The 26,267-nt window shown below is 43.0% G+C and overlaps 1 protein-coding gene across 4 annotated transcripts in view; it reads right to left on the reverse strand.

The window, feature by feature from the left end:
• Positions 1–26,267, reverse strand: part of LOC112232700 (5'-AMP-activated protein kinase subunit gamma-1-like) — a 124,903-nt gene that overhangs the window by 34,381 nt on the left and 64,255 nt on the right. For all 4 annotated transcript variants that reach the window (XM_024399889.2, XM_024399888.2, XM_024399887.2 and 1 more), the window contains 3 exons: positions 14,759–14,976; positions 7,838–7,889; positions 2,546–2,655 (listed from right to left, as the gene is read on the reverse strand). In XM_024399889.2, the coding sequence (XP_024255657.1) occupies positions 2,546–2,655; positions 7,838–7,889; positions 14,759–14,976 (380 nt within the window). The remainder of the gene's footprint in view (positions 1–2,545; positions 2,656–7,837; positions 7,890–14,758; positions 14,977–26,267) is intronic.

Consider the following 26,267-nt stretch of genomic DNA (forward strand, 5'->3'; position numbering starts at 1 on the left):
AACTGCATTCTGATGAAGATCAAAGGTAAGTGAATATTTATAATACTATTTCTGACTAATGTTAACTGCGCAACATGCCGGATATTTATTTTGGCTGGTTTGGGCTCTGAGCGCCGTACTCAGATTATTGTTATTTTTCCGTAAAGTTTTTGAAATCTGACACAGCGGTTGCATTAAGGAGAAGTGTATCTAAATTTCCATGCATAACACTTGAATTTATCAACATTTATAATGAGTATTTCTGTGAATTCATGTGGCTCTCTGCACAATCACAGCATGTTTTAGAACTACTGAACGTACCGCGCCAATGTAAAAATGAGATTTTTTTATGTAAATATGCACTTTATCAAACAAAACACACATGTATTGTGTAACATGAAGTCCTATGAGTGTCATCTGATGAAGATCAAAGGTTAGTGATTAATTTTCTCTATTTGTGCTTTTTGTGGCTCCTCTCTTTGGCTGGAAAAATGGCTGGGTTTTTCTGTGAGTTGGTGGTGACCTAACAATCATTTGTGGTGCTTTCGCTGGAAAGCATTTTTGAAATCAGACACTGTGGCTCGATTAACGAGAATTACTTTTAAAATGGTGTAAAATACTTGAGGAATTTTAATTATGAGATTTGTTGTTTTGAATTTGGCGCCCTGCACTTTCACTGGCTGTTGGCAACCCTAGCGTCCCACATATCCCAGAGAGGTTAACAAGAAATTTGTGGAGTGGTTGAAAAATGAGTTCTAATGACTCCAACCTAAGTGTATGTAAACTTCAGAGTCAACACATCTCAAATCATCTTTGGTGGAAAAGGCACTGTTCGTCACCAAACTGTTCCTGGATGGTTGAGAGAAGTTGCTCTCGGAGGATGTGTTGGTACCATTCTTTATTCATGGCTGTGTTCCAAGGCAAAATTGTGAGTGAGCCCACTCCCTTTGCTGAGAAGCAACCCCACACATGAATGGTCTCATGATGCTTTACTGTTGACATGACACAGGACTGATGGTACTGCTCACCTGGTCTTCTCCGGACAAGCTTTTTTCCAGATGCCCCAAACAATCGTAAAGGGGATTCATCAGAAAATGACTTTACCCCAGTCCTCAGCGGTCCAATCCCTGTACCTTTTGCATAATATCAGTCTGTCCCTGATGTATTTCCTGGAGAGAAGTGGCTTCTTTGCTGCCCTTCTTGACACCAGGCCATCCTCCAAAAGTCTTCGCCTCACTCTGCGTGCAGATGCACTCACACCTGCCTGCTGCCATTCCTAAGCAAGCTCTGTACTAGTGGTGCCCCGATCTCGAAGCTGAATCAACTTTAGGAGATGGTCCTGGCGCTTGCTGAACTTTCTTGGGCGCCTTGAAGCCTTCTTCACCGCAATTGAACCGCTCTCCTTGAAGATCCGATAAATGGTTGATTTAGGTGCAATCTACTGGCAGCAATATCCTTGCCTGTGAAGCCCTTTTTATGCAAAGCCATGATGGCACGTGTGTCCTTGCAGGTAACCATGGTTGACAGAGGAAGAACAATGAATACAAGCAACACCCTCCTTTTGAAGCTTCCAGTCTGTTATTCGAACTCAATCAGCGTGACCGTGATCTCCAGCCTTGCCCTCGTCAACACTCACACCTGTGTTAACGAGAGAATCACTGACATGATGTCAGCTGGTCCTTTTGTGGCAGGGCTGAAATGCAGTGAAAATGTTTTTGGGGATTAAGTTAATTTGCGTGTCAAATAGGGACTGTGCAATTAATCTGATCACTCTTCATAACAATCTGGAGTATATGCAAATTGTCATACAAACTGAGGCAGCAGACTTAATATGTGTGTCATTCTCAAAACCTTTGGCCACGACTGTAGCTGTTTTATTAAAGCCTTTTAACGGCTGCTTGCTTTCACTGGTTGTAGTTGGGTGATGAATTTTTAAATAATGTTTATTTGGTGTAGACTGAAGTGTTACATGTCCCGTGGCAGGATGAGACCCCTGAGAGACATGGTGGATCAGAGAGAACCCTCTTCCCCAGATTAAAATGTAGAGCTTTTTAAAATCGAGACAAGGTCACACAAAAGCATTTTTTTCTAACGACAGGACAGTGGGATGGGGTTACTATGGGTTTTAAAGTGTTACAAGCTTCAAGAGAGGATCTGAAATAGACTTTTAAAAAGAGAGGAGATCATAGTCTATTCTGGCTAGAGTAGTCAGTCTCCGGCTTACATTTAATATTTAAAAAAATGTTTAAGTATCCAGCTAATGTTTGCGCTGCAGTTAAATACTGCATAGAGACATGTGTATAACTTTTCAAACCAAGGCCATAAGAGTTCACCTGTTTAACAAAGCAGATCAATTAGTAACCAGACATAGGTATCATGGCTAAAGCCAAAACGCAATTGTGTTTGAAGTTATTGCAGTCGATAAAACAACCAACGCATACGTTTCCTACTGACCACTGGTGTAGATGGAACATTATGTCAGTAAGGACTACAGCACAATGTTGCGTGACTTCTTGTGTCAGACGTCTTTATACAGTATGAGATGTTTAATAGACGGAGCACTTACTTGCAGAGTAGTGTCAAAAACAACGAGCTTGGAGCTGGTAGGAACAATGTCGTAGCACTTGTGTGACTTCATAAAGCGCATGTAGATATCCCTTTCGGATTCTTCAACAGCTGAAAGTAAAGCAGATATTATACTTTCTTATGGGAAAATATTCAAAAAGTATCCAAAACAGGAATAGTCATAAAACAATTTGTGCTTTGACCAGTAATGAGAAGGTAAAAGGAGTTCAGAGTCATGATTTGCCCTATGCACATCTCAGTGGCATAATCTCTTTGAAAAAATATATATAAAACGCAACATGTAAAGTGTTGGTCCCATGTTTCATGAGCTGAAATAAGACCCCAGAAGTGTCTCGTAAGCTTTGTGCGTATTTCTCTAAAAATATTCTGCACAAAATGCATTTACATCCCTGTTAGTGAGCATTTCTCCTTTGCCAAGATAATCAATCCACCTGACAGGTGTGGCATACCAAGAAGCTGATTAAACAGCATCCTCATTACACAGGTGCACCTTATGCTGGGGACAATAAAAGGCCACTAAAATGTGCAGCTGTGTCACACAACACCACAGATGTCTCAAGTTGCGGGAGCGTGCAATTGGCATGCTGACTGCAGGAATGTCCACCAAGGTTGCTGTCCACCCGGCCTCACAACCACAGACCACGTGTAACCACACCAGCCCAGGACCTCCACAGTCGGCTTCTTCACCTGCAGGATCGTCTGAGACCAGCCTACCAGACAGATGATGAAACAATTATTTCTCTCTGTAATAAAGCCCTTTCGTGGGAAAACAAAAACAAAATATGATTGGCTGGGCCACCCCTCCCAGGCACACCCATGGCTGCGCCCTTGCCCAGTCATGTGAAATCCATAGATTAGGGCCAAATGAATTTATTGACTGATTTTCTTCAATGAACTGTAACTCACTAAAATCATTGAAATTGTTGCGTTTATCTTTTTCAGTATACATGGGGAAGTAGTCCCAGGCATTTTCATACAAAATCTCTCAAAACCTCCACATCGTTGTGCGTGATATCCTTAGTGTCTGATATCACCGCTCTTCTCAAAGGACTTGAATTTAAAAAGTTATATTCAATGAACTAAGAAAGCTGGTGTCTCAAACGCTGACTATTTAAACAATCTCTCTGCTAATTCTCACCGTAAAAAAATACACTAAAACAGCCTTTTGTTAAGCCCTCAAGACAACAGAGCAGGAATTTCTTCTGTGGTTGGATGGAGCAACCATGCTCCCCACACCAAAATATCTCCGTAATGAGTCTAGACTCTTTAGTCTACATCGTCTGGACTTTGCCAGACATTCTGCCTGTGATTTGTACCGACGCTGGCATCTTACTTCTTCGCTGTCTGTACACCTGCGTCTGCTGCAACTCCCGGTCTGTGTATCGGGTAAATGAATACAAATGACAGCTCCACTCCCATGGCTTTAGCCCCATCAGTTCCGATGACTGAGGGCTGTGTCGACACCTTAGCCAATAGTCAAAGCCCAGGTATATACAGTTGAAGTCGGAAGTTTACATACACCTTAGTCACATACATTTAAACTCGGTATTTCACAATTCCTGGCATTTAATCCTAGTAAAAATTCCCTGTCTTAGGGTCACCGCTTGATTTTAAGAATGTGACATGTCAGAATAATTGCAGAGAGCATGATTTATTTCAGCTTTTATTTCTTTCATCACATTCCCAGTGGGTCAGAAGGTTACATACACTCACTTGGTATTTGGTAGCATTGCCTTTAAATTGTTTAACTTGGGTCAAACGTTTTGGGTGGCCTTCTACAAGCTTCCCACAATAAGTTGGATGAATTTTGGCCCATTCCTCCTGACAGCTGGTGTAACAGTCAGGTTTGTAGGCCTTGCTCGCACACGCTTGCAGTTCTGCCTACAAATTCTGTAGGATTGAAGTCAGGGCTTTGTGATGGCCAATCCAATAGCTTGACATTGTTGTCCTTAAGCCATTTTGACACAACTTTGGAAGTATGCTTGTGGTCATTGTCTATTTGGAAGACCCATTTATGACCAAGCTTTAACTTCCTGACTGATGTCTTGAGATGTTGCTTCAATATATCGACAATTTTCCTCCCTCATGAAGCCATCTATTTTGTGAAATGCACCAGTCCCTCCTGCAGCAAAGCACCCCCACAACATGACACTGCCACCCCCATGCTTCACGGTTGGGACGGTGTTCTTCGGCCTGCAAGCATCCCCTTTTTCCTCCAAACATAACGATGGTCATTATGGCCAAACAGTTCTATTTTTGTTTCATCAGACCAGAGGACATTTCTCCAAAAAGCACAATCTTTGTTCCCATGTGCAGTTGCAAACCGTAGTCTGGCTTTTTATGCAGGTTTTGGAGCAGTGGATTCTTCCTTGCTGAGCGGCCTTTCATGTTATGTCGATATAGGACACGTTTTCCTGTGGTTATAGATACTTTTGTACCCGTTTCCTCCAGCATCTTCACAAGGTCCTTTGCTGTTGTTCTGCGATTGATTTGCACTTCTCGCACCAAAGTACTTGAATCTCTAGGCGTCTCCTTCCTGAGCTGTATGACGGCTGCATGGTCCAATGGTGTTTATACTTACGTACTATTGTTTGTACAGATGAACGTGGTACCTTCAGGTTTTTGGAAATTGCTCCCAAGGATGAAACGGACTTGTGGAGGTCTACAATTTTTATTTCTGAGGTCTTGCTGATTTCTTTTGATTTGCCCATGATGTCAAGCAAAGAGGCACTGAGTTTGAAGGTAGGCTTTGAAATATAAATGGCTGCTGCCCAAAGCCATTGCCTCACAATCACACACACCGAATAAGCGGACCAAACAATCTCCCAGTAAAACTGCTCTGAGCATTTAGATTTACCACTGAGCACAGGAATGACACTCCAGCCATCAGCCATTTTGAAGAGCCTCAATGATTAATATTTGACCAATGTGGAAAGAAGGTAGTAGTCGTCTGCCTATTATCCCACATAGCCAATCATCAGGTAGGCTAATATTTGTGGCTTAATTTATAACACGGGGAGGAAAAACATACAGTATAAATAGGATTGAGAGAGATGTCTGATGTTGATCCATTTATGGAGTCAGATATCAAGTCTATTTCCATTAGAATGGTCTATTAAGAACTTGGCATGTTTATTTTGCAACTGTCACTGTAAAAGATTAAAACTCTGGCCACATATCTACAGAAACGTGATAAACTTTGTCATTGTTCTCAAGTTTATCAATCTCTTTCTGATGTACGTATTCTTTTCAGAAATGTATATTTAGTATGAAATGTAGTTCTACTAAGGCAATCATACACTAAACAGCACCTCTATGAATGGGCCCAGCAAGCAGAACTTTCATCCAATAATTTCCTATATCGCAACCTGTCAACTCAACCCCCCTCCCCTCCCCCCACACACCATGATCTGTGAAGCAAGCAGCATGTTTACTGACTGCGCTGCGTGTACGATGCATGCAATGCAATGCGACGCAACACAGAATGAGAGCTGCTGGCACAGGAAAAAGGATCACATAGAACACTACACAGGGCACCCTGTATGAAGACAACCACGTCAATGAACATGATCCTGCATAATGTAAGACAGGCTATTCTAAGCACTCCTCCAGAGTCCATGAAGGCAAATCGTGAAAAATCCATGGATTATTCTTAGTTCAGAACAGTTGCAGATAGCGACGTGAAGTATAGAACGGGCATGACTCGCCATCCAGTGGACAAATGAGGAAACACTGGTCTATGCATGCTGCAGCGCTGTATGCGAGATTGCTGCCAAACTGAACATCACATTGTGGCTGGAGGCAGCCAACAGATTAGCAGGGACAACAGCGAACTAGGCCCCACCCACCCACAAGGGACGGAATCCCCTTCATGATCACAATGACGTCCCTGCCCATCCAGTAAAGCTTCTATACATGGATATAACGATGGGCTACATAGCTGGTATACAGCTCGTTTCCACCTTTGAAATATTCACAATGCAGCACATATAGCCTATGCATGCACCAAAAAAAATGGGTTAACATATGGTTTTAATATTAGGCTACACCACAGGAATAAAATATGATCCATGGGCTGCCGGAAAATTAATTGACCACTAAATGCGTAGATGACATGACTTAAAGGCATCATATAGGCCTACTTTTAAAGTGATTGGAAGATTCAATCATCAATGGACTAAACTTGAATAGGTAAACTATAGTTTAGGGCTAATTACATAGAAATCATCAAATCTACACTGAACAAAAACATAACGCAAAAACATACAACAATGAAAGATTTTACTGAGTCACAAGGAGGATAAATAAATAAATTAGGCCCTAATCTATGTATTGCACATGACTGAATGCAGATGTGCATCTGTTGGTCACAGATACCTGTGGAATGTTGTCTCACTCCTTTTCAATGGCTGTGCGAAGTTGCTGGATATTGGCGGTAACTGAAACACGCTGTTGAACACTTCGATCCAGAGCATCCCAAACATGCTCATTGGGTGACATGTCTGGTGAGTATGCAGGCCATGGAAATAAAATGGGACATTTTCAGCTTCCAGGAATTGTCTACAGAATCTTGCGAAATGGGGCCATGCATTATTATGCTGAACCATGAGGTGATGGTGGCAGATGAATGGCAAACGATAATGGGTCTCAGGATCTCGTCACGGTATCTCTGTGCATTCAAATTGCCATTGATAAAAGGCAATTGCGTTTCTTGTCCGTATTTTATGCCTGCCCACACCATAACCCCACCGCGCACGCACACACACACACACACACACACACACACACACGCCACACACACACACACAACGCCATACGTGGTCTGCAGTTATGAGGCAGGTTGGATATACTGCCAAATTCTCTAAAACAACATTGGAGGCAACTTATGGTGAAGAAATTAACATTAAATGATCTGGCAACAGCTCTGGTGGACAGCAGTCAACATGCCAATTGCATGCTCCCTCAACTTGAGACATCTGTGGCATTGTGTTGTTTGACAAAACTGTACATTTTAGGGTGGCCTTTTATTGTCAAATTTGTTCACAATTTGAGATAAACTTTTTGTGCGTTTGGAAAATGTATAGGATAGTTTATTTCAGCTCATGAAACATGGGAGCAACACTGTACATGTTGCGTGAATATTTTTGTTCAGTATATCATACATCATTCTGATAACTATTTGGCCGATGCATTACCTTGTCAGCTGGCAAAAGGTTACGAATGGATTTGCACGTCTACTAGTTAAAAAAAAACACATTTCCAAAGAGCTTACCTTCATCTTCTAGCTCAAGTTTCTTCAGCATGTTTTCAACTAAACTGTCGACCTGTAGACAAGAAGTAAAGGATAGTCAATTAGCTGCTCCTAAAATGTAGCCTTCCCACGTTGCAACTAGACTTCCCAACTGCTACTGATTTGACAGTCGCTGGGTGTGAGAAACTCCCCTCTTGTGCAGTGGGGTGCCAACACGAAAACGAGAAACACAGTCCAAACGTTTATCGCACAAAAGGCTCCTGTGATTTTCCTAAAGCTGTATTTCCTTTCTTGCTCTGTGTTGGTAAAAATATTAGCGTAGCCGTATTTTACTAAACTAGACCGCATTCTCAGGTAGCCTACATCCATTACTTTAGTCCTGAGCCCGAGACGTAAATATGAGAGGAGAATACCAATCCCCTATTCAGGTAAAAGTGGAACATTCCAATTTGCTGCAATTGCAGTGAACGACACGTTTGTTCCGGTTTGCGCTTACGCTTCTACACAGTGTGCTCGCCTGCGACATTTTAGAGAACTTTAAATTAATGGATGTTCTAAATGAGCTCCACATTTGTGTTTGGGGGATGAAAGATGTTGTAAAGCTCTGTAAGCCGCGTCACGCCGGTACTCCAAAAAGCCTCTGAGTGTATCCATCGAATCCAAACTGCCTAATTGGAGAGACAAGCTACACTGTACGTACACCACAAAATAATGCTAAATATGTTTCCGGGGGTCATCAGTTTAACAATGATATACTCTGCATTTTAGTGATGCGTAGGCTACACTATAAAGTGTATTGATTTAAATACACTGAAGGATCATTAGATGGTTAATCTTGTCATGTGCTGAACATTTATTTTGCCACTGCAATTGGTTCACAATCAGTCATTGTATTACCCACAATATTTCTTTCTTTTTTTAAAGACATTTGCTGACACCAGATGTTGCTTAGCGGCGCAAAGTCGTAAGTGTCCTGACAACTCAGGTAGCGATTGATGATTATAATGATGACGACTAGGCTGTATATGGGCCCATGTGATGAATCCAAAGCAACTGTGATCCACAATTAGGACACTCAATTGTACTAGTTTACATGGCATGCCCATATGTCTCCAGAAATACCACCATAGTGCTTTGTAATGTGTAGCCTAGCTTTAAAAAAAGATTTTAAAAAGTTGGAAAACGGTGCATACTAAATGGATGAATTTGCAGTGTTGAGTACTGCCAACCAGGGCAAGATAACCATCAGTTACTATACAGACATTCAGAACTCTTTGTATATACAAAAACTATAGCTTTGCATACCTCCATGTGTTCTTACATCTATATGTGATCAAATGCAGAAGCTGGAAGAGCCACACCTCTTAAATGTCTTGCATGATTTACACAGAGGACGAGGTAGGGATTTGTGTCTGCAAGTGAACATGCCTGGCTGAACACATACACGCAGTAGATCCTTTCATGTGTGGCTCTGTGAAACCCCTGTAAAAACACAGGACTACACACAATCATTGCCCTCACCTGAAGCATACCCAACAGAGGGCATTGTGGGAAGTACAACCTTATGGCTTCACAGGTGTTCAATGGGTCAAGTTCATTATCTCCATATGGGAACAAACTTTTTCAAACACAATCTAAGCTCATTGCACACTGTTCATGTTAGAGGGACAAAAAATGCTTCAAAATATTAATATTAGTGCTCCAAAATGATTTATCCTATGAACATGAACAGCCCTTGGTCTGCAGCTATCATAGGAAGCTGAAAAGCGCTAGGCGAGAGTGGATGTATGACTGAACAATTATACATTAGAGGGCCAGTCAATTCTGATTAGTCTGGTGGGTTTTGGCAGAGGTGCAGTAGGTGGCATGCAGAAATGTGCAGAACATCTGGGTTGGAGGAGAGGGGGGGGGTTAGGCCATCATAACCAAATTCCTCTGGGATGACTCATTGGGTGTGGCAGACAAACAGAAGCTCTGGTGAGCAAAACAAGCTGCCCCAACTTCACCAGAACTCATTGGAGAGCAAACCATGAGAACTGTTTTAGAGGAAAACAAATGACCTAAAACATTTAACACCGTAATAAGTCAAACTTTGATGTGAATATTTAGTAAGAGCTGGGTTTAATTCACTGTAACTGCTTTTGAAATGTTTGGTTATGTCTATCAGAACAAATTAAGTTTCTTGTAGTTATTTTTGAACAGCTCAGAGTAAAGGTGTGGATGTGGAGCATGAGTCATTTACTTGTACTCATCTCCAGTGTTTCACCCAAATCAAACGATATGTGGAAATGATTGAAAACATTTCACATTGTTTACATTTTTCACATTCTTGTTTAATTTCAAGGCAAAGCTGAACGGAGTGTCTTCCCGTTTTCCAAATGAATCTACCAAGGAGGCAATGTTAATGCAGTGATTCATTAAATTGTATGCAGATGACAACACATTCTTCAGACTCACACTTCACGATATAGAATGTGCCATGATCAATCAAAACTTTGGTGCTGGACCTGTCGGTGTAATATTAAAACAGTGACGTGTGGAATGCGGAAAGTTATCTATAGGAGGAGAGAAAGATAGAGATGAGACTTTTGAGATATCTCTAGAAGGTGTTGAGCATTGTGGTTGTCATCTAGTCTCTCTAGCCTGGTCCCAGATCTGTTTGAGCCATCTTGCCAACTGCCATTGTCATTGCCACGGCAAACAGCATGACAATGACCATAGAAATTTGCAAGATAGTACAAACCGATCTGGGAGCAGGCTAGTGTCTCTCCACTGGCTATGTAAAACCGGTGAATCACTTGGCAGAGATAGAGGGACACCAAACCCTTGTGAGGATTTCTGAGAGGCAATTTCACGGGGACAAAACAATTTAATTCAAGTTAAATAACCAATTAAAACTGCTGGAGGATGAACAAAATGCTCTTTGTACCTTACTGAGCCTCAGCTTTCTATGGAGTCACGCCCGCACACAACTCCAGTGCTTAGCCTAACTGTACAAAGCACAAACGACTTCACTACACAGTCCAGAATAAACATTTCTGAAGTCATATTGTACAGCTGTAGCAAGTTTTAACCCTATATGGGCGCCATCATACAACAAGCACTCTGGGCTCAGAAACCAATGTCTGTCTGTCTGTGTGCCTGTGCGCACGTGTGTGTAAATTGGGGGAAACTGAGATGATAAACTTGTCATGAAACTGAGACCACAGTCTTCAGCCCTCTGAGGAGTGATGTTGGCTTGCCATCAAAGTCTGCTGAGTAAAGCCAAAAAACCCTGCAGAGATGGCCTATGCGGGAGACAAAGTCCATTTTGCCCTTGGACATTCTGACTTTCTCAAGGGACCAAACGTGAAAACAGCACATTTGAAAGAGAGAGAGGGGTGAGTGAGTGAGTGAATAAATAAATGAGAGTGAGAGAAAGACAGCAGCACAAATCAGATTAGGACTATTGAGCAGAGTTTAACCCCCTTAAACTGAACTCTGGACCTCTAAGCCAGTTCCACTGCATTTTTCATTGTTCCCCTCTAATCAGGGACTGATTTAGACCAGGGACACATGGTGTGTCCAATTAATTATCAGGTAGAACAGAAAACCAGCAGGCTCCGGACCTCGTAGGGTAAGAGTTGAGTACCCCTGGTTTAACCTGTCTTAACCTAGCTATGGACTAGACTGTAGGTATTATATACCCCCTGCTTTCAGTTCCTTATGGGGTTTGCCCAAACCATTCTGAATACAATTCAGCATCTTCCTGCCACTATAGAAGCTAACAGGTTTCCATTGACAGTTTTTCAAATTCCAAGGCAACTCTAGGTTGAAAGAATTTGACCTCCATATTTGACCCAGGCCTTGCCACTATACTGCATTCACAGATGGGATGCACAATAAGGCGGCAGCTAGTCTTCCTGTCTGACACATAACAAAAAATGCATTACTGACAAAAAATACAATTTACATTTAAAAACATTATTTTCTACATTCTAGAATAATAGTGAAGACATCAAAACTATGAAATATGGAATCATGAGGTAAACAAAAAAGTGATGAATCAAAATATATTTTAGATTTCAGATTCTTCAAAGTTGTTGACAGCTTTGCACACTCTTGGCATTCTCTCAACCAGCTTCACCTGGAATGCTTTTCCAACAGTCTTGGGGGAGTTCCCACATATGCTGAGCACTTGTTGGCTGTTTTTCCTTCACTCTGCGGTCCAACTCATCCCAAACCATCTCAATTGGGTTGAGGTCGGGTGATTGTGGAGGCCAGGTCGTCTGATGCAGCACTCAATCACTCCCCTTCTTGGTCAAATAGCCCTTACACAGCCTGGAGGTGTGTTGGGTCAATGTCCTTTTGAAAAACAAATGATAGTCCCACTAAGTGCAAACCAGATGAGATGGCGTATCACTGCAGAATACTGTGGTAGCCATGCTGGTTTAAGTCTGCCTTGAAAATAAATCACTGACAGTGTCACCAGCTCCACCCCCACACCATCACATCTCTTCCTCCATGCTTCACGGTGGGAACCACACATGGGGAGATCCTCGGTTCACCTACTCTGTGTCTCACAAAGGCAAGGTGGTTGGAACCAAAAATCTCCAATTTGGTCTCATCAGACCAAATGACAGATTTCCACTAGTCTAATGTCCATTGCTCGTGTTTCTTGGCCCAAACAAGTCTCTTCTTCTTATTGGTGTCCTTTAGTAGTGGTTTATTTGCAGCAATTCGACCATGGATGCCTAATTCAGGTAGTCTTCTCTGAACAGTTCATGTTGAGATGTGTCTGTTACTTGAACTCTGAAGCATTTATTTGTGCTGCAATTTCTGGTATCCTCAGTCAGGTAACTGAAGATAATGAACTTATCCTCTGCAGCAGAGGTAACTCTGGGTCTTCCTTTCCTGTGGTTGTCCTCATGAGAGCCAATTTCCTCATAGCGCTCAATGGTTTTTGCGACTGCACTTGAGGAAACCATCGAAGTTCTTGAAATTTTCTGGACTAACTGACCTTCATGTCTTAAAGTAATGTTGGACTGTTTTTTCTCTTTGCTTATTTGAGCTGTCCTTGCCATAATATGGACTTGGTCTTTTACCAAATAGGGCTATCTTCTGTATACCACCGCTACCTTGTCACAACACAACTGATTGTCTCAAACACACTAAGAAGGAAAGAAATTCCACAAATTAACTTAATGCACATCTGTTAATTGAAATGCATTCCAGGTGAGAGAATGCCAAGAGTGTGCAAAGCTGTTAGTTACACATACAGTGCATTCATAAAGTTTTCAGACATTTGGACTTTTTCCACATTTTGTTACGTTACTCATTTCAATATTGATTCAAATGTTTATTTTTTCACATCTACACAAAATACCATAATCACAAAGTAAAAGCAGGTTTTTAGAAATGTATGCAAATGTACTTTTAAATCACATAAGTATTCAGACCCTTTACTCAGTACTTTGTTGAAGCACCTTTGGGCAATTACAGCCTTGATTCTTCTTGGGTAAGAAGCTACAAGCTTGGCACACCTGTATTTTCTCCCATTCTTCTCTGCAGATCCTCTCAAGCTTTTTCAGGTTGAATGGGGAGCGTCGCTGCACAGCTATTTTCAGGTCTCTCCAGAGATGTTTGATCAGGTTCAAGTCGGGGCTCTGGCTGGACCACTAAAGGACATTCAGAGACATGCCCCAAAGCTACTGTGTTGTCTTGGCCGTGTGCTTAGGATTGTTGTCCTGTTGGATGGTGAACCTTCGCTCTAATCTGAGGTCCTGAGAAGGTTTTCATCAAGGATCTCTCTGTACTTTGCTCTGTTCATCTTTCCCTCGATCCTGACTAGTCTCCCCGTCCCTGCCGCTGAAAAACATCCCCACAGCATGATGCTGCCACAACCATGCTTCACCGTAGGGATATTGCCTAGTTTCCTCCAGATGTGACGCTTGGCATTCAGGCCGAGGAGTTCAATCTTGGTTTCATCAGACTAGAGAATGTTGTTTCTCATGGTCGGAGAGTCCTTTGGGTTCCTTTTGGCAAACTCCAAGTGGGCTGTCATGTGCCTTTTACTGAGGAGTGGCTTCCGGCTGGCAACTCCACCCTAAAGACCTGATTGGTGGAGTGTTGCAGGGATGGTTGTCCCTCTGGGATGTTCTTCTTGGGGACCTTCAATCCGGAATTATTTTATCGTACCCTTCCCCAGATCTTTGCCTCGAAACAATCCTGTCTCGGAGCTCTACAGACAATTCCTTCGACCTCATGGCTTGGTTTTTGCTCTGACATGCACTGTCAGATCTGCGGGACCTTATATAGACAGGTGCCTTTCCAAATCATGTCCAACCAATTGAATTTACCACAGGTAGGCTCCAGTCAAGGTGTAGAAACCTTTCAAGGAAGATCAATGGGAACAGGATGCACCTGAGCTCAATTTCGAGTCTCATAGGTGCCTGAATACTAATGTAAATAAGGTATTCAGACATTTCTAAAAACCTGTTTTCGCGTTGTCATTATGGGCTATTGTGTGTAGATTGAAGAGGACATTTAAAAAAATGCATTTTAGAATTAAGGTTATAACATAACAAAATGTGATAAAAGGGAAGTTGTCTCAATACTTTCCGAATGCACTGTACATGTCAGTACATAGGCTTACACCAAAAATTAGGTCACATGCGGGGGAAAAGGCATTGTGCCATGAGTTGTTGCTTTCCATCCATGCATAACAGGAGGGGACAACCACCAGGGCTGACTTCATAGGTGAATCTCAATAGTCTTCAGTTGGCTTCCTCTCCTCATCTGCACTCAACTGAGAGGAGAAGTGAAAACCAACCATTGCCGTATTGCTTTCCACTATCCAGATAAGTGCAGTTGAAGAAGAGGAATATGAGTTAGACTGTTCAGTTGCACCCTATTTCAATGGGAAACCCTTTAGGGGTGTTTTAGCAGTGGGGTAGTACTCACTGGTTGTGATTGTGAGGTAGCGATGGGGGCGGAGGGAGTCATGGGTGGTTTGGTGCAGGGTAGACTGAAGCGTTGCCCGGTGTCTGGCGGGGAAGAGTAGGAGCGCATCCGTGCCTCCGGCCTCTCCGGCTCACTCCGATAGGCCTCCAGCAGGAACGCCGGCGGCTGCTTGACGGACTGCGTTGGAGGAGTTGAGGGGGGCGAGGAGATCCCAGAGGCTAAGGAGAAATAGAAAACAAGGGGTGGTGGATTAGACTTTAAGTATGAAAAAGGCCTGAGGCTCTTTTTGCTGTAATCTAAGACATGTCTAAGGGTGATGGGCATCATTGGGCTGAAAATACAGAGTACCTCTAGGCAAGGAGCCACAGATGGGGAGCTATCTGATCGAACCTTCAGCAAGGATTGAGAATGAGCTGGAGCTCCAGATAGATAGGCAGTCAATCTGTAGTGCTGCCTTTTTTCCAGTTGAGACAACATTATTTTGGTGCCATGTGGACAGAGCTTGAAGGTGTGGGAAATCTTCTGAATCTGATGTTAATCAGATTATTCTGGAACTGTCAGTGATAAAACATATTCTGGTATGCACAACAAGACTGTAAACTCATTCAACCAATACTGTCAAAGACAGCCAATATCAATCAATCAATCAAATTTATTTATAAAGCCTTTGTTTTTTACATCAGCCAATGTCACAAAGTGCTGTACAGAAACCCAGCCTAAAACCCCAAACAGCAAGCAATGCATATGTAGAAGCACGGTGACTAGGAAATACTCCCTAGAAAGGCCAGAACCTAGGAAGAAACCTAGAGAGGAACCAGGCTCTGAGGGGTGGCCAGTCCTCTTCTGGCTGTGCCGAGTGGGGATTATAACAGAATATGGCCAAGATGTTCAAATGTGTATAGATGACCAGCAGAGTCAGATAATAATAATCACAGTGGTTGTAGAGGGTGCAACAGGTAAGCACCTAAGGAGTAAATGTAAGTTAGCTTTACATAGCCGATCATTCAGAGTTAGAGACAGCAGGTGCAGTAGAGAGAGTCCAGGCAGAACAGTTGAAACTGGAGCAGCAGCATGACCAGGTGGAATTAGAGGGAGCATACTTCAATTCACACAGGACACTGGATGAGAAAGGAGAAATACTCCAGATATAACAGACTGACCCTTGCCCCCCGACACAAACTATTGCAGCATAAATACTGGAGGCTGAGACAGGAGGGGCCAGGAGACACTGTGGCCCTGTCCGACAATACCCCCGGACAGGGCCAAACAGGCAGGATATAAACCCACCCACTTTGCCAAAGCACAGCCCCCACACCACTAGAGGGATATCTTCAACCACCAACTTACTACCCTGAGACAAGGCCGAGTATAGCCCACAAAGATCTCCCCTACGGCACGAACCCGAGGGGGGCACCAACCCAGACAGAAAGGACACGTCAGTGACTCAACCCACTCAAGTGACACACCCCTCCTAGGGATGGCATGGAAGAGCACCAGTAAGCCAGTGACTCAGCCCCCGTAATAGGGTAGAGGCAGAGAATCCCAGTGGAGAGAGGGGAACTGGCCAGGCAGAGACAACAAGGGCGGTTCGTCGCTACAGTACCTTTCCGTTCACCTTCACACCCCTGGGCCAGACTACACTCAATTATAGGACCTACTGAAGAGATGAGTCTTCAATAAAGACTGAAAACTTCTTATGGCTTGGGGGCAGTATTTCGACGTCTGGATGAGAAGCGTGCCCAAAGTAAACTGCCTGTTACTCAGGCCCAGAAGCTAGAATATGCAAAACTGTTAAAATAATGTCTGTGAGTATAACATAACCGATATGGCAGGCAAAAACCTGAGGAAAATCCATCCAGGAAGTGGGATTTTTTTGATGTGGGTATTTTCAATTGAATGCCTATGCAGTATCTAATGGGTTAGGACCCAGATTGCAGTTCCTATGACTTCCACTAGATGTCAACAATCTTTAGACATTGTTTCAGGCTTATTTTCTGAAAAATTAAGAAGAATGAGACCCTTTTTGTCAGTGGACTTAGGAAGAATGCAGAGCTGGTTTGCACGCGTGAACGATTGTGCGCCCTTCGTTGTTTTTCCTTTCTATTAAATACACTATTGTCCAGTTGAAATATTATCGATTATTTAGATAATTGACAACCTGAGGATTAATTCTAAACATTGTTTGACATGTTTCGACAAACTTTACTGGTACTATTAGGATGTATTTGTCTGCATGTTTTGACCGCCTTGGAGCCAGTGGATTACTGAACAAAAAGCGCCAACAAATAGAGTTTTGGGGTTTTAAAGAGGGACTTTATCGAACAAAATAAACATTTATTGTGGAGCTGGGACTCTTGTCACTGCAACCATATGAAGATCTTCAAAGGTAAGTGATTAATTTTAGCGCTATTTCTGACTTTTGTAATTCCTTTACTTGGTTGTAAAATGTTTGTATGCTTTTGTAAGCGAGGCGCTGTCCTCAGATAATCGCATGGTATGCTTTCACCGTAAAGCCTTTTTGAAATCTGACAAAGCGGCTGGATTAACAAAAGGTTAATCTTTAAGCCGATGTATAACACTTGTATTTTTTATGAATGTTTATTATGACTATTTCTGTATTTCAACCAGATGTTGTCGAGGTGGGTCACTAGCGGAACATCCGCCAGAAAGGTTAAAGGTCGAGACCAAGTCTGCGTCTCTCACATAGATAGGCAGACCATTCTATAAAAATGGAGCTCTATAGGAGTAAGTCCTGCCTCAAGCTGTTTGCTTAGAAATTCTAGGGACAGTAAGGAGGCCTGCGTCTTGTGACCATAGCGTACGAGTAGGTATGTACGGCAGGACCAAATTGGAAAAATAGGTAGGTTAACAATAAAACCTTGAAATCAGCCCCAGCCTTTACAGGAAGCCAGTGTAGACAGGCTAGCACTGGAGTACTATGATCAAAGTTTTTGGTTCTAGTCAAGATTTTAGCAGAAAGTTTCTAATTTTTGCAATGTTACGATGATGGACAAAAAGCTGTTCTTGAAATATTCTTGATATGTTCATCAAAAGAGAGATCATGGTCCAGAGTAACGCTGAGGTCCTTCACAGTTTTATTTGAGATTACTGTACAACCATCATGATTAATTGTCAGATCCAATATAATATCTATTTGTTTCTTGGGACCTAGAACTAGCATCTCTGTTTTGTCTGAGTTTAAAATTAAAACATTTGCCGGCATCCACTTCCTTGTGTCTGAAACACAGGCTTCCGGGGAGGGCAACTATGGGGCTTTTCCATGTTTCATCAAAATGTACAGCTCTGTATTGTCCGCATAGCATTGAAAGTTAACATTATGTTTCCGAATGACATCACCAAGAGGTCAAATATATCGTGAAAACAATAGTGGTCCTAAAACGGAATCTTGAGGAACACCGACATTTACAGTTGATTTGTCAGAAGACAAACCATCCACAGAGACAAACTGATATCTTTCCGACAGATAAGATCTAAACCAGGCCAGAACTTGTCCGTGTAGACCAATTTGGGTTTCCAATCTCTCCAAAAATATGTGGCGATCAATGGTATCAAAAGCAACACTAAGGTCTAGGAGCACAAGGACAAATGCAGAGCCTTGGTCTGACACCATTAAAAGGTAATTCACCACCTTCACGAGTGCAGTCTCAGTGCTATGATGGGGTATAAAACCAGACTGAAGCGTTTCGCATACATTGTTTGTCTTCAGGAAGGCAATGAGTTGCTGCACAACATCTATTACAAAAAAATAGAGCGGAACGGGAGATTCGATATAGGCCAATAGTTTTTAAAATATTTTCTGGGTCAAGGTTTGGATTTTTCAACATCAAGTGGATAGGGAGCTGTTTATATATTAATCATAGGAGGGCCAAGCACAGGAAGCAGCTCTTTCAGTAGATTAGTTGGAATAGGGTCCAGTATGCAACTTGAAGGTTTAGAGGCCAAGACTATTTTCATTAATGTGTCAAGAGATATAGTATTAAAACACTTGAGTGTCTCCCTTGATCCTAGGTCCTGGCAGTGTTGTGCAGACTCAGGACAACTGAGCTTTGGAGAAATACGCAGATTTAAAGAGGAGTCCGTAATTTTCTTTCTAATGATCATGATCTTTTTAGTCAAAGAAGTTCATGAATTTATCACTGCTGAAGTGAAAGCCATCCTCTCTTGGGGAATGCTGCTTTTTAGTTAGCTTTGCAACAGTATCAAAAATACATTTTGGATTGTTCGTATTCTCCTCAATTAAGTTCATTGAGCAGCAGTGAGGGCTCTTCGATACTGCACGGTACTGTCTTTCCAAGTTAGTTGGAAGACTTCCAGTTTGGTGTTGCACCATTTCCATTCCAATTGTCTGGAAGCTTGCTTCAGGGCTCGGGTATTTTCTGTATACCAGGGAGCTAGATTCTTATGACAAATGTTTTTTGTTTTTACGGGTGCGACTGCATCTAGGGAATTACGCAAGGTTACATTTAGTTCCTCAGTTAGGTGGATAACCAATTTTTGTACTCTGACGTCCTTGGGTAGGTGGAGGGAGTCTGGAAGGTATATCTAGGAATCTTTGGGTTGTCTGAGAATTTATTGCACGGCTTTTGATGATCCTTGGTTGGGGTCTGAGCAGATTATTTGTTGCAATTGCAAACGTAATAAAATGGTGGTCCGATAGTCCAGGATTATGAGGAAAAACATTAAGATCCACAGTCTTTATTCCATGGGACAAAACTTGGTCCAGACTGTGGCATGTTGGACAAAACCCACTGAGTCGATGATGGCTCCGAAAGCCTTTTGGAGTGGGTCTGTGGACTTTTCCATGTGAATATTAAAGTCACCAAAAATTTGAATATTATCTGCCATGACTACAAGGTCCGATAGGAATTCAGGGAACTCAGTGCTGAACGCTGTATACGGTCCAGTAGGCCTGTAAACAGTAGCTATAAAAAGTGATTGAGTAGGCTGCATAGATTTCATGTTTCATGACTAGAAACTCAAAAGACGAAAACGCAGTGATTTTGTTTTTTCTAAATTGAGATTTGCCATGTTAGCAACACCTCCACCTTTGCGGGATGCGCGAGGGATATGGTCACTAGGGTAACCAGGAGGAGAGGCCTCATTTAACACAGTAGGTTATTCAGATGATTAAGAGATGATTGTGTAAGTCTGAATCAGCAGTAATGGAGTTAGGAGGATAGATATAGCTGGAAAGTTATTTGTTTTAAAACAAAGATAATCCTTTATTGTTGTAGCAAGCATCTGAACACCGCTACAAAGACAGGAGAGACGACCTTTCAAATCTGAGTTTGAAAAGGACCTAGCTAGATCAACATACTTCATTTATAACAACATAGCCCTGAGAGATGTTCAAGAAGAGGTTTCAAAAGAAATGACAGACACACCATTCAAACAGTCAACTGAGAACAGAAAGTCCACGTTATACTAATGAGCTACTGTTATACTAGTTAGTACCTTTTCATCCAATGCATGGCATACACACATCCTCCTTTCTGGCTATCCAACAAAGCAAGAAGATCACAGTGAGTAGGTATCACTAATCAGCTCTCACTCCCAGAGGTTCTAATCGCAGACCTTATTGACATGCAGACGATGGAGTACATCTTCCTTAATGAGCCCAAGCAGAATCAATACAATCCTCTAGGCACTTCACCAGACTTTTAAGTGGCTAGTCATAGACATCGTGACTTGTGGTGGACTTGTTGTACCAGTCATGGGCTGCATTCCCTTCCAAAAAGTATTCTCTTCCTTCTGCCCTTGTTCACTCTCCTTCACACTGGAATTAAAATAGTGTTTGTTTTCTTTCAAATAGCCTACTTCAGTTGCGTTTGATTGAGTTGCTTGCAAAATGGAACCAATGTAAGTCTCAAATGCAAAACCTTCCCATTTGTCACTCATAACTGAATAAAGTAAAACATTTACCGTTCCATTCCACACTCTACTCACCTTGGATTAGTAGATTCAGACAAATGTGTTTTTATTATAAATGATAGGATTAGGGTGGAGTAGTGGTTTGCTCATTGGAACACAGCATTGGGGTCACAGAGCCAAACTCCAGAAGTGACACAACCATCTACTCCATTGAAAGTGAACCAAACTAAAAATGTGCTCCTCTGTAGCTCAGTTGGTAGAGCATGGCTCTTGCAACACCCGGATAGCGGATTCCATTCCTGGGACCACCTGTGCGTAACATGTATGTATGCACGCACGCATGACTGTAAGTCAATTTGGATAAAAGCGTCTGCTAAATGGCATGTATTATTATTATTGTAGAAAAGGCCCGTGGAGTTGGTGGAATCATTCTTTAATTCATGGCCACTTGCTCAGCTGGGCCAGGGGCGCTTTAATTAGGTCAGGTGGAAATGTCTGACAGATCTCAACACATTAAAAGGAGGAAATCGCCGTCGCCCGGCCTCGCTGCATTCTCTTCCTTAACTCTAATCCAGACATTCTGAATCAATGTAAATCCACTGAAGCTGTTCCCTTTCATCTGAACTATCTGTTGCGTTCGGGAGAGTGGGCCATCAGTTATTGTTCATAGTTATTACCGCGGAGCGCACGTTTCAAACCTATTGTGTAATGTAAATGGACAATGATCATGTCACGGCCGTCATTGGAAGTAGACCAAAGTGCAGGGTGGTGAGCGTACATTTTCTTTTTATTATAATGACCCCAACATAATGAACAACCGTGAAGCTTACGTGGGCAAAGTGCCACTAACACAAGGAGGGAAAAAGGGCTACCTAAGTATGATTCCCAATCAGAGACAACTATAGACAGCTGTCCCTGATTGAGAACCATACCCGGCCAAAACATAGAAATAAAGAAACATGAGTCCCCCCAAAGGTGCGGACTCAGGCCGCAAAACCTGAACCTATAGGGGAGGGTCCGGGTGGGCATCTATCCATGGAGGCGGCTCTGGTGCTCCACCTCTAGCTCACCCCACTTTGGTGGCGCCTCTGGTGTGGGGACCCTCGCTGCGGGCCCCGGACTGGGGACCTTCGCTGCGGGCCCCGGACTGGGGACCCTCGCTGCGGGCCCCGGACTGGCCCGTGGAGCAAGCCCCGGACTCACCAGGCTGGGGAGACCTACTGGAAGCCTGGTCCGTGGAGGAGGCACGGGATGTACCAGGCTGGGGAGACCTACTGGAAGCCTGGTCCGTGGAGGAGGCACGGGATGAACCAGGCTGGGGAGACCTACTGGAGACCTGGCCCGTGGAGGAGGCACAGGATGAACCAGGCTGGGGAGACCTACTGGAGGCCTGGTCCGTGGAGGAGGCACAGGATGAACCAGGCTGGGGAGACCTACTGGAGGCCTGGTCATTGGAGGAGGCACAGGATTAACTGGGCTGTGGGGGAGCACTGGAGATCTGGTGCGTAGCCTTGGCACAACTCTTCCAGGCTGAATGCCCACTCTAGCCTGGCACCTCCAGAGCGCAGGCACAGGTCGAACCGGGCTGTGGCTGCATGCCCAGCTCCTCTTGGCTGCATGCCCACTCTAGTCCGGTACCGTGCGCAGAGCTAGCGCAGTATAACCTGGGCCGAAGAGAGGCACCGGAGACCAGGAGCGCTGAGCCGGCACAATCCCTCCTGGCTGAATGCCAACTCTAGCACACCAACTGCGGGGAGCTTGCAGAGAGCGCACCGGGCTATGAGAGCGCACTGGAGACACACGGCGCAGAGCCGCATAACCTGGTGCCTGACTAGTCACTCTCTCCCCACGGTAAGCACGGGGAGTTGGCTCAGGTCTATAACCTGACTCCGCCAATCTCCCCGTGTGCTCCCCCCCCAAAAAATGTTTGGGGCTGCCTCTCATGCCTGCTTTGCTGACTTGCCTCCTCATTTCGCCGCCGTTCCGCCTTTGCTGCCTCCAGCTCCTCCTTGGGACGGTGATATTCCCCAGCCTGCCTCCAGGGTCCCTTACTGTCCAGGATTTCCTCCCAAGTCCATGAGTCCCCCTTACCATGCTGCTTGGTCCCTTGGTGGTGGGTAGTTCTATCACGGATGTCGTTGGAAGTAGACCAAGGTGCAGCGTGGTGAGCCTACATTTTCTTTTATTTAATTAAAATGTCGTCAACAAAACAAGAAATAACAAAACAACCTTGAAGCTTAACAGGGCGAAGTGCCACAAACAAAGTTAGCTACCCACACTGAAAGGAAAGGGCTACCTAAGTATGATTCCCAATCAGAGACAATGATAGACAGCTGTCCCTGATTGAGAACCATACCCGGCCAACACATAGTAACACAAATAGAAATAAAGGACATAGAATGCCCACCCAAATTACACCCTGACCAAACCAAAAAGAGACATAAAAAAAGGCTTTCTAAGGTCAGGGCGTGACAGATCACGGCCCTACAGATCGTCACAGGCCAATTATGCAATTGATATATGGTTAATATGTAATGAAATGACATGTACATATGAAGACAAACCTGAAAGGATCAAATATGAAACATCATTAACTGATCAATTGTTATATCAAACTGATGGAGATTATTGAATAACCGATAACTGATTGAATTATTTGTATTATTATTCTCATGATTATGATGAATAGTTATGAGCCTAAATGACTCAATGACGATTCCTATTGACTTATTATCGAACTGAATTGCTGAATTACCTAATTATGTTAATAATGAGAATGATTGTTATGATTTGACCTTTGTGATTATGAATTTAATTGGATACATGTTATTCTGTTTCCTTTGTGATGCAGCACAGACAAACTACCCAGTAAATATACCACTTTGTGATTAAAGGAATTCCTGCCTCAGTCTCATCCATTCCTCTGTCTCCTGACCCAGGACCCATGACGACCTGTTCACCTTCACTGTCAGTCATCCTACCTGTCCAGCTACCCACACAGATTCCAATAATCTTTCAATTATTATTATTATGTTCTTGAAACAAACCATCGTAACAAACAAATAATAAACCAATTCAGCGTATTGCAGTTCCTAAATGGACTTCCAAAATCGTCCTCCCTGGAGTCCTGTCCTCCACAGCGGAAGACGTGAACGGCATGACAATGACCTAACATCACTTTGTCCTACATCAAGCCATTCATGCTAATCAGGAGAGGTTCCCTTTGAAACTATTAGGTTATAGACCAGTGTCAGGGCCGGCTCCTGCCGCAAAAAAAAAACTAGTTGGGGAACTCGGTGTCTCAACTTACTGTTGAGAGTTAGAATAGCAGAATACACAAGGTTCGAAATTTGGTTGTGCATCAACAGTTTTTCTCTTGTTATGTCAGTCACTGACAGTCACTCAATTAGCCTTGTCAGCGAACAATTTTTTGAATGGTAAGTTAGCTGGCTAGACTATCTAAACTTGTAGTAATCATGACCGAATACCGACCAGACACACAAAGCACATGCACAGGGCCCTTGACCTCCAGGAGGCACCCATTGATTTTGTTAGTCACTCTCCCTCAGATATCATTAACATGGCATAAGTCTAACATTCTGACTAGCACGGGCATGTGTGTGGATCTGCGTGCACCATCTTGCGCATATTGATTTTGTCCATCCACACCAGACACGATCAGGACACGCAGGTTGACATTTCAAAACGAACTCTGAACCAACTATATTAATTTGGGGTCAAAACACATCTGGATCTTTGTAGAATTTTGACCCATTTTGAGTCCCACAAAATTGTGTGTGTTCTCTACTCCGACAATTAATCAACAGATAAAAGGGGAAACCTAGTTAGTTTCTAGTAATCTCTCCTCCTTCAGTTGTCTTCTTCCTCTTCTTCTTCTGTGGACTTTATATGGCGGTTGGCACCCAACTTTAAGGTGCATTACCACCACCAACTGAACAGGAGTGTGGACCTCAGTTCATCTTTCAATCACCCACGTGGGTATAAGTGCTTAAAAACGAATGAGGAGATGGGAGAGGCAGGATTTTCAGCGCATCAAGCGTCAAAATAGAAGCAAGTTATATTTTAGCGCCTGGCCTACGCAGACACTCATTGATGCACGTAACGCGAGCAGTGTGGGCAGCATGTAAGCAAAATGTGTAGAATTGCAGGAAATATACTTTACAACGTACATTTTTCTGTCCCCCGTCAAGAGGGTTTTGCCTGCAAAATGGGGGGCCCCCCAACCAAATCTCACTTAGGGCCCACAAAAGGCTAGAGCCAGCCCTGACCACTGTACACAGCTTCCTAGACTAGAATAAAACATTATAGGGAGAGAGGGATGGAGGGAGAGAGAGAGAGATGAAGAGAGAGAAATGAAGGGCGAGAGCTCTCACCAGTAAGATGTCATCTGAAAAGCAGTCCACTTTGTTTGTGTGTGTGTGTGTGTGTGTGGGCTTCATCCTTCTTTCTACCTCGTAAACCCACAGGGGATCATTAACATCAGTGCTACTGAATCACAACCCTTCTGCCAAATGTATACACACAATTCCCCAGATTTTGCACACACACACACAGCTCTCTGTTGCATTGCTTCTCTATTAGCATATTCTCTCTCTCCACCACACACACATAGAAACAAACATGGAGTGGCGGCTCATTTGAATAAAACATAGCCCAGTGTAATACTGTCTGCTTTCAACACCCTGCATTTACACAAATCCACCAGTCCAAATTGGTTCAATATTTTCTAAGCAATATGATTATGGTGATCATCTGAATTCCATGGCAACATATGAGAAATGAGAAACACCAGGTGACATCAGAGTACTGACACACACACACTCACTCACAAACATGCAGACATGGACATACACACACACACACACAAAGATAAAACATTTTGGCTATCTAATTATAATGATATTTTGGATTACTCTAAAGGTCATAATTTCCTTCTCCATGAAGACTTCAGAATGATTTGGAGAAACCGCCTGAAACCGCCTGAATAATGGAAAAGCGAGCTCCTTGTGGTGGATTAAGTGTACATGATCTCTTAGAAGTCTAAATCAATATTCTGAATAATATTCTGGTCAGATGAACAACATTCTTCGAAAGCAGATTCTGCTTTGTCCACTGCGAAACAATAAAACATGTCATTCAAATCGTATTTAAAAACAAATGAGTTGAACCACTTTTGGCAAACAGGATTATCTCACAGTCCTCTGAGCTCACAGTAAGATCACGCATCAGACCAGCGCTAAATTAGATATTTTACAATTACATCAACAATAAAAGCTGAGGGCATAACTCGATTACTTTTGCTCTGATCACAGTATTGGTGAACACTCGCTGTCAACGCATAAAAACTCCCCCCTGAATGAATGCCTATAAAGTAGCAATGTGTGACGGTGGGATCTGGGGAGAAATCTTTATGTTAGAATATTCGTTCATACAGAAAGCTAATTGTTTGTGAGTTTGAACAGATTTATCCTAGCCAGCAGGCTGCGTTGAGTGAAGGGAATCCGATATACAATGTGTCACATAGAAAGGAAAACAGGATTTTGAACTCTATCTTCTGCAACTGTCTTACTGAATAAAGCCTTCCCTCTAGTGAGGG

The sequence above is a fragment of the Oncorhynchus tshawytscha genome, linkage group LG16 (assembly GCF_018296145.1).
Source record: "Oncorhynchus tshawytscha isolate Ot180627B linkage group LG16, Otsh_v2.0, whole genome shotgun sequence".
NCBI classification, from domain to species: domain Eukaryota; kingdom Metazoa; phylum Chordata; class Actinopteri; order Salmoniformes; family Salmonidae; genus Oncorhynchus; species Oncorhynchus tshawytscha.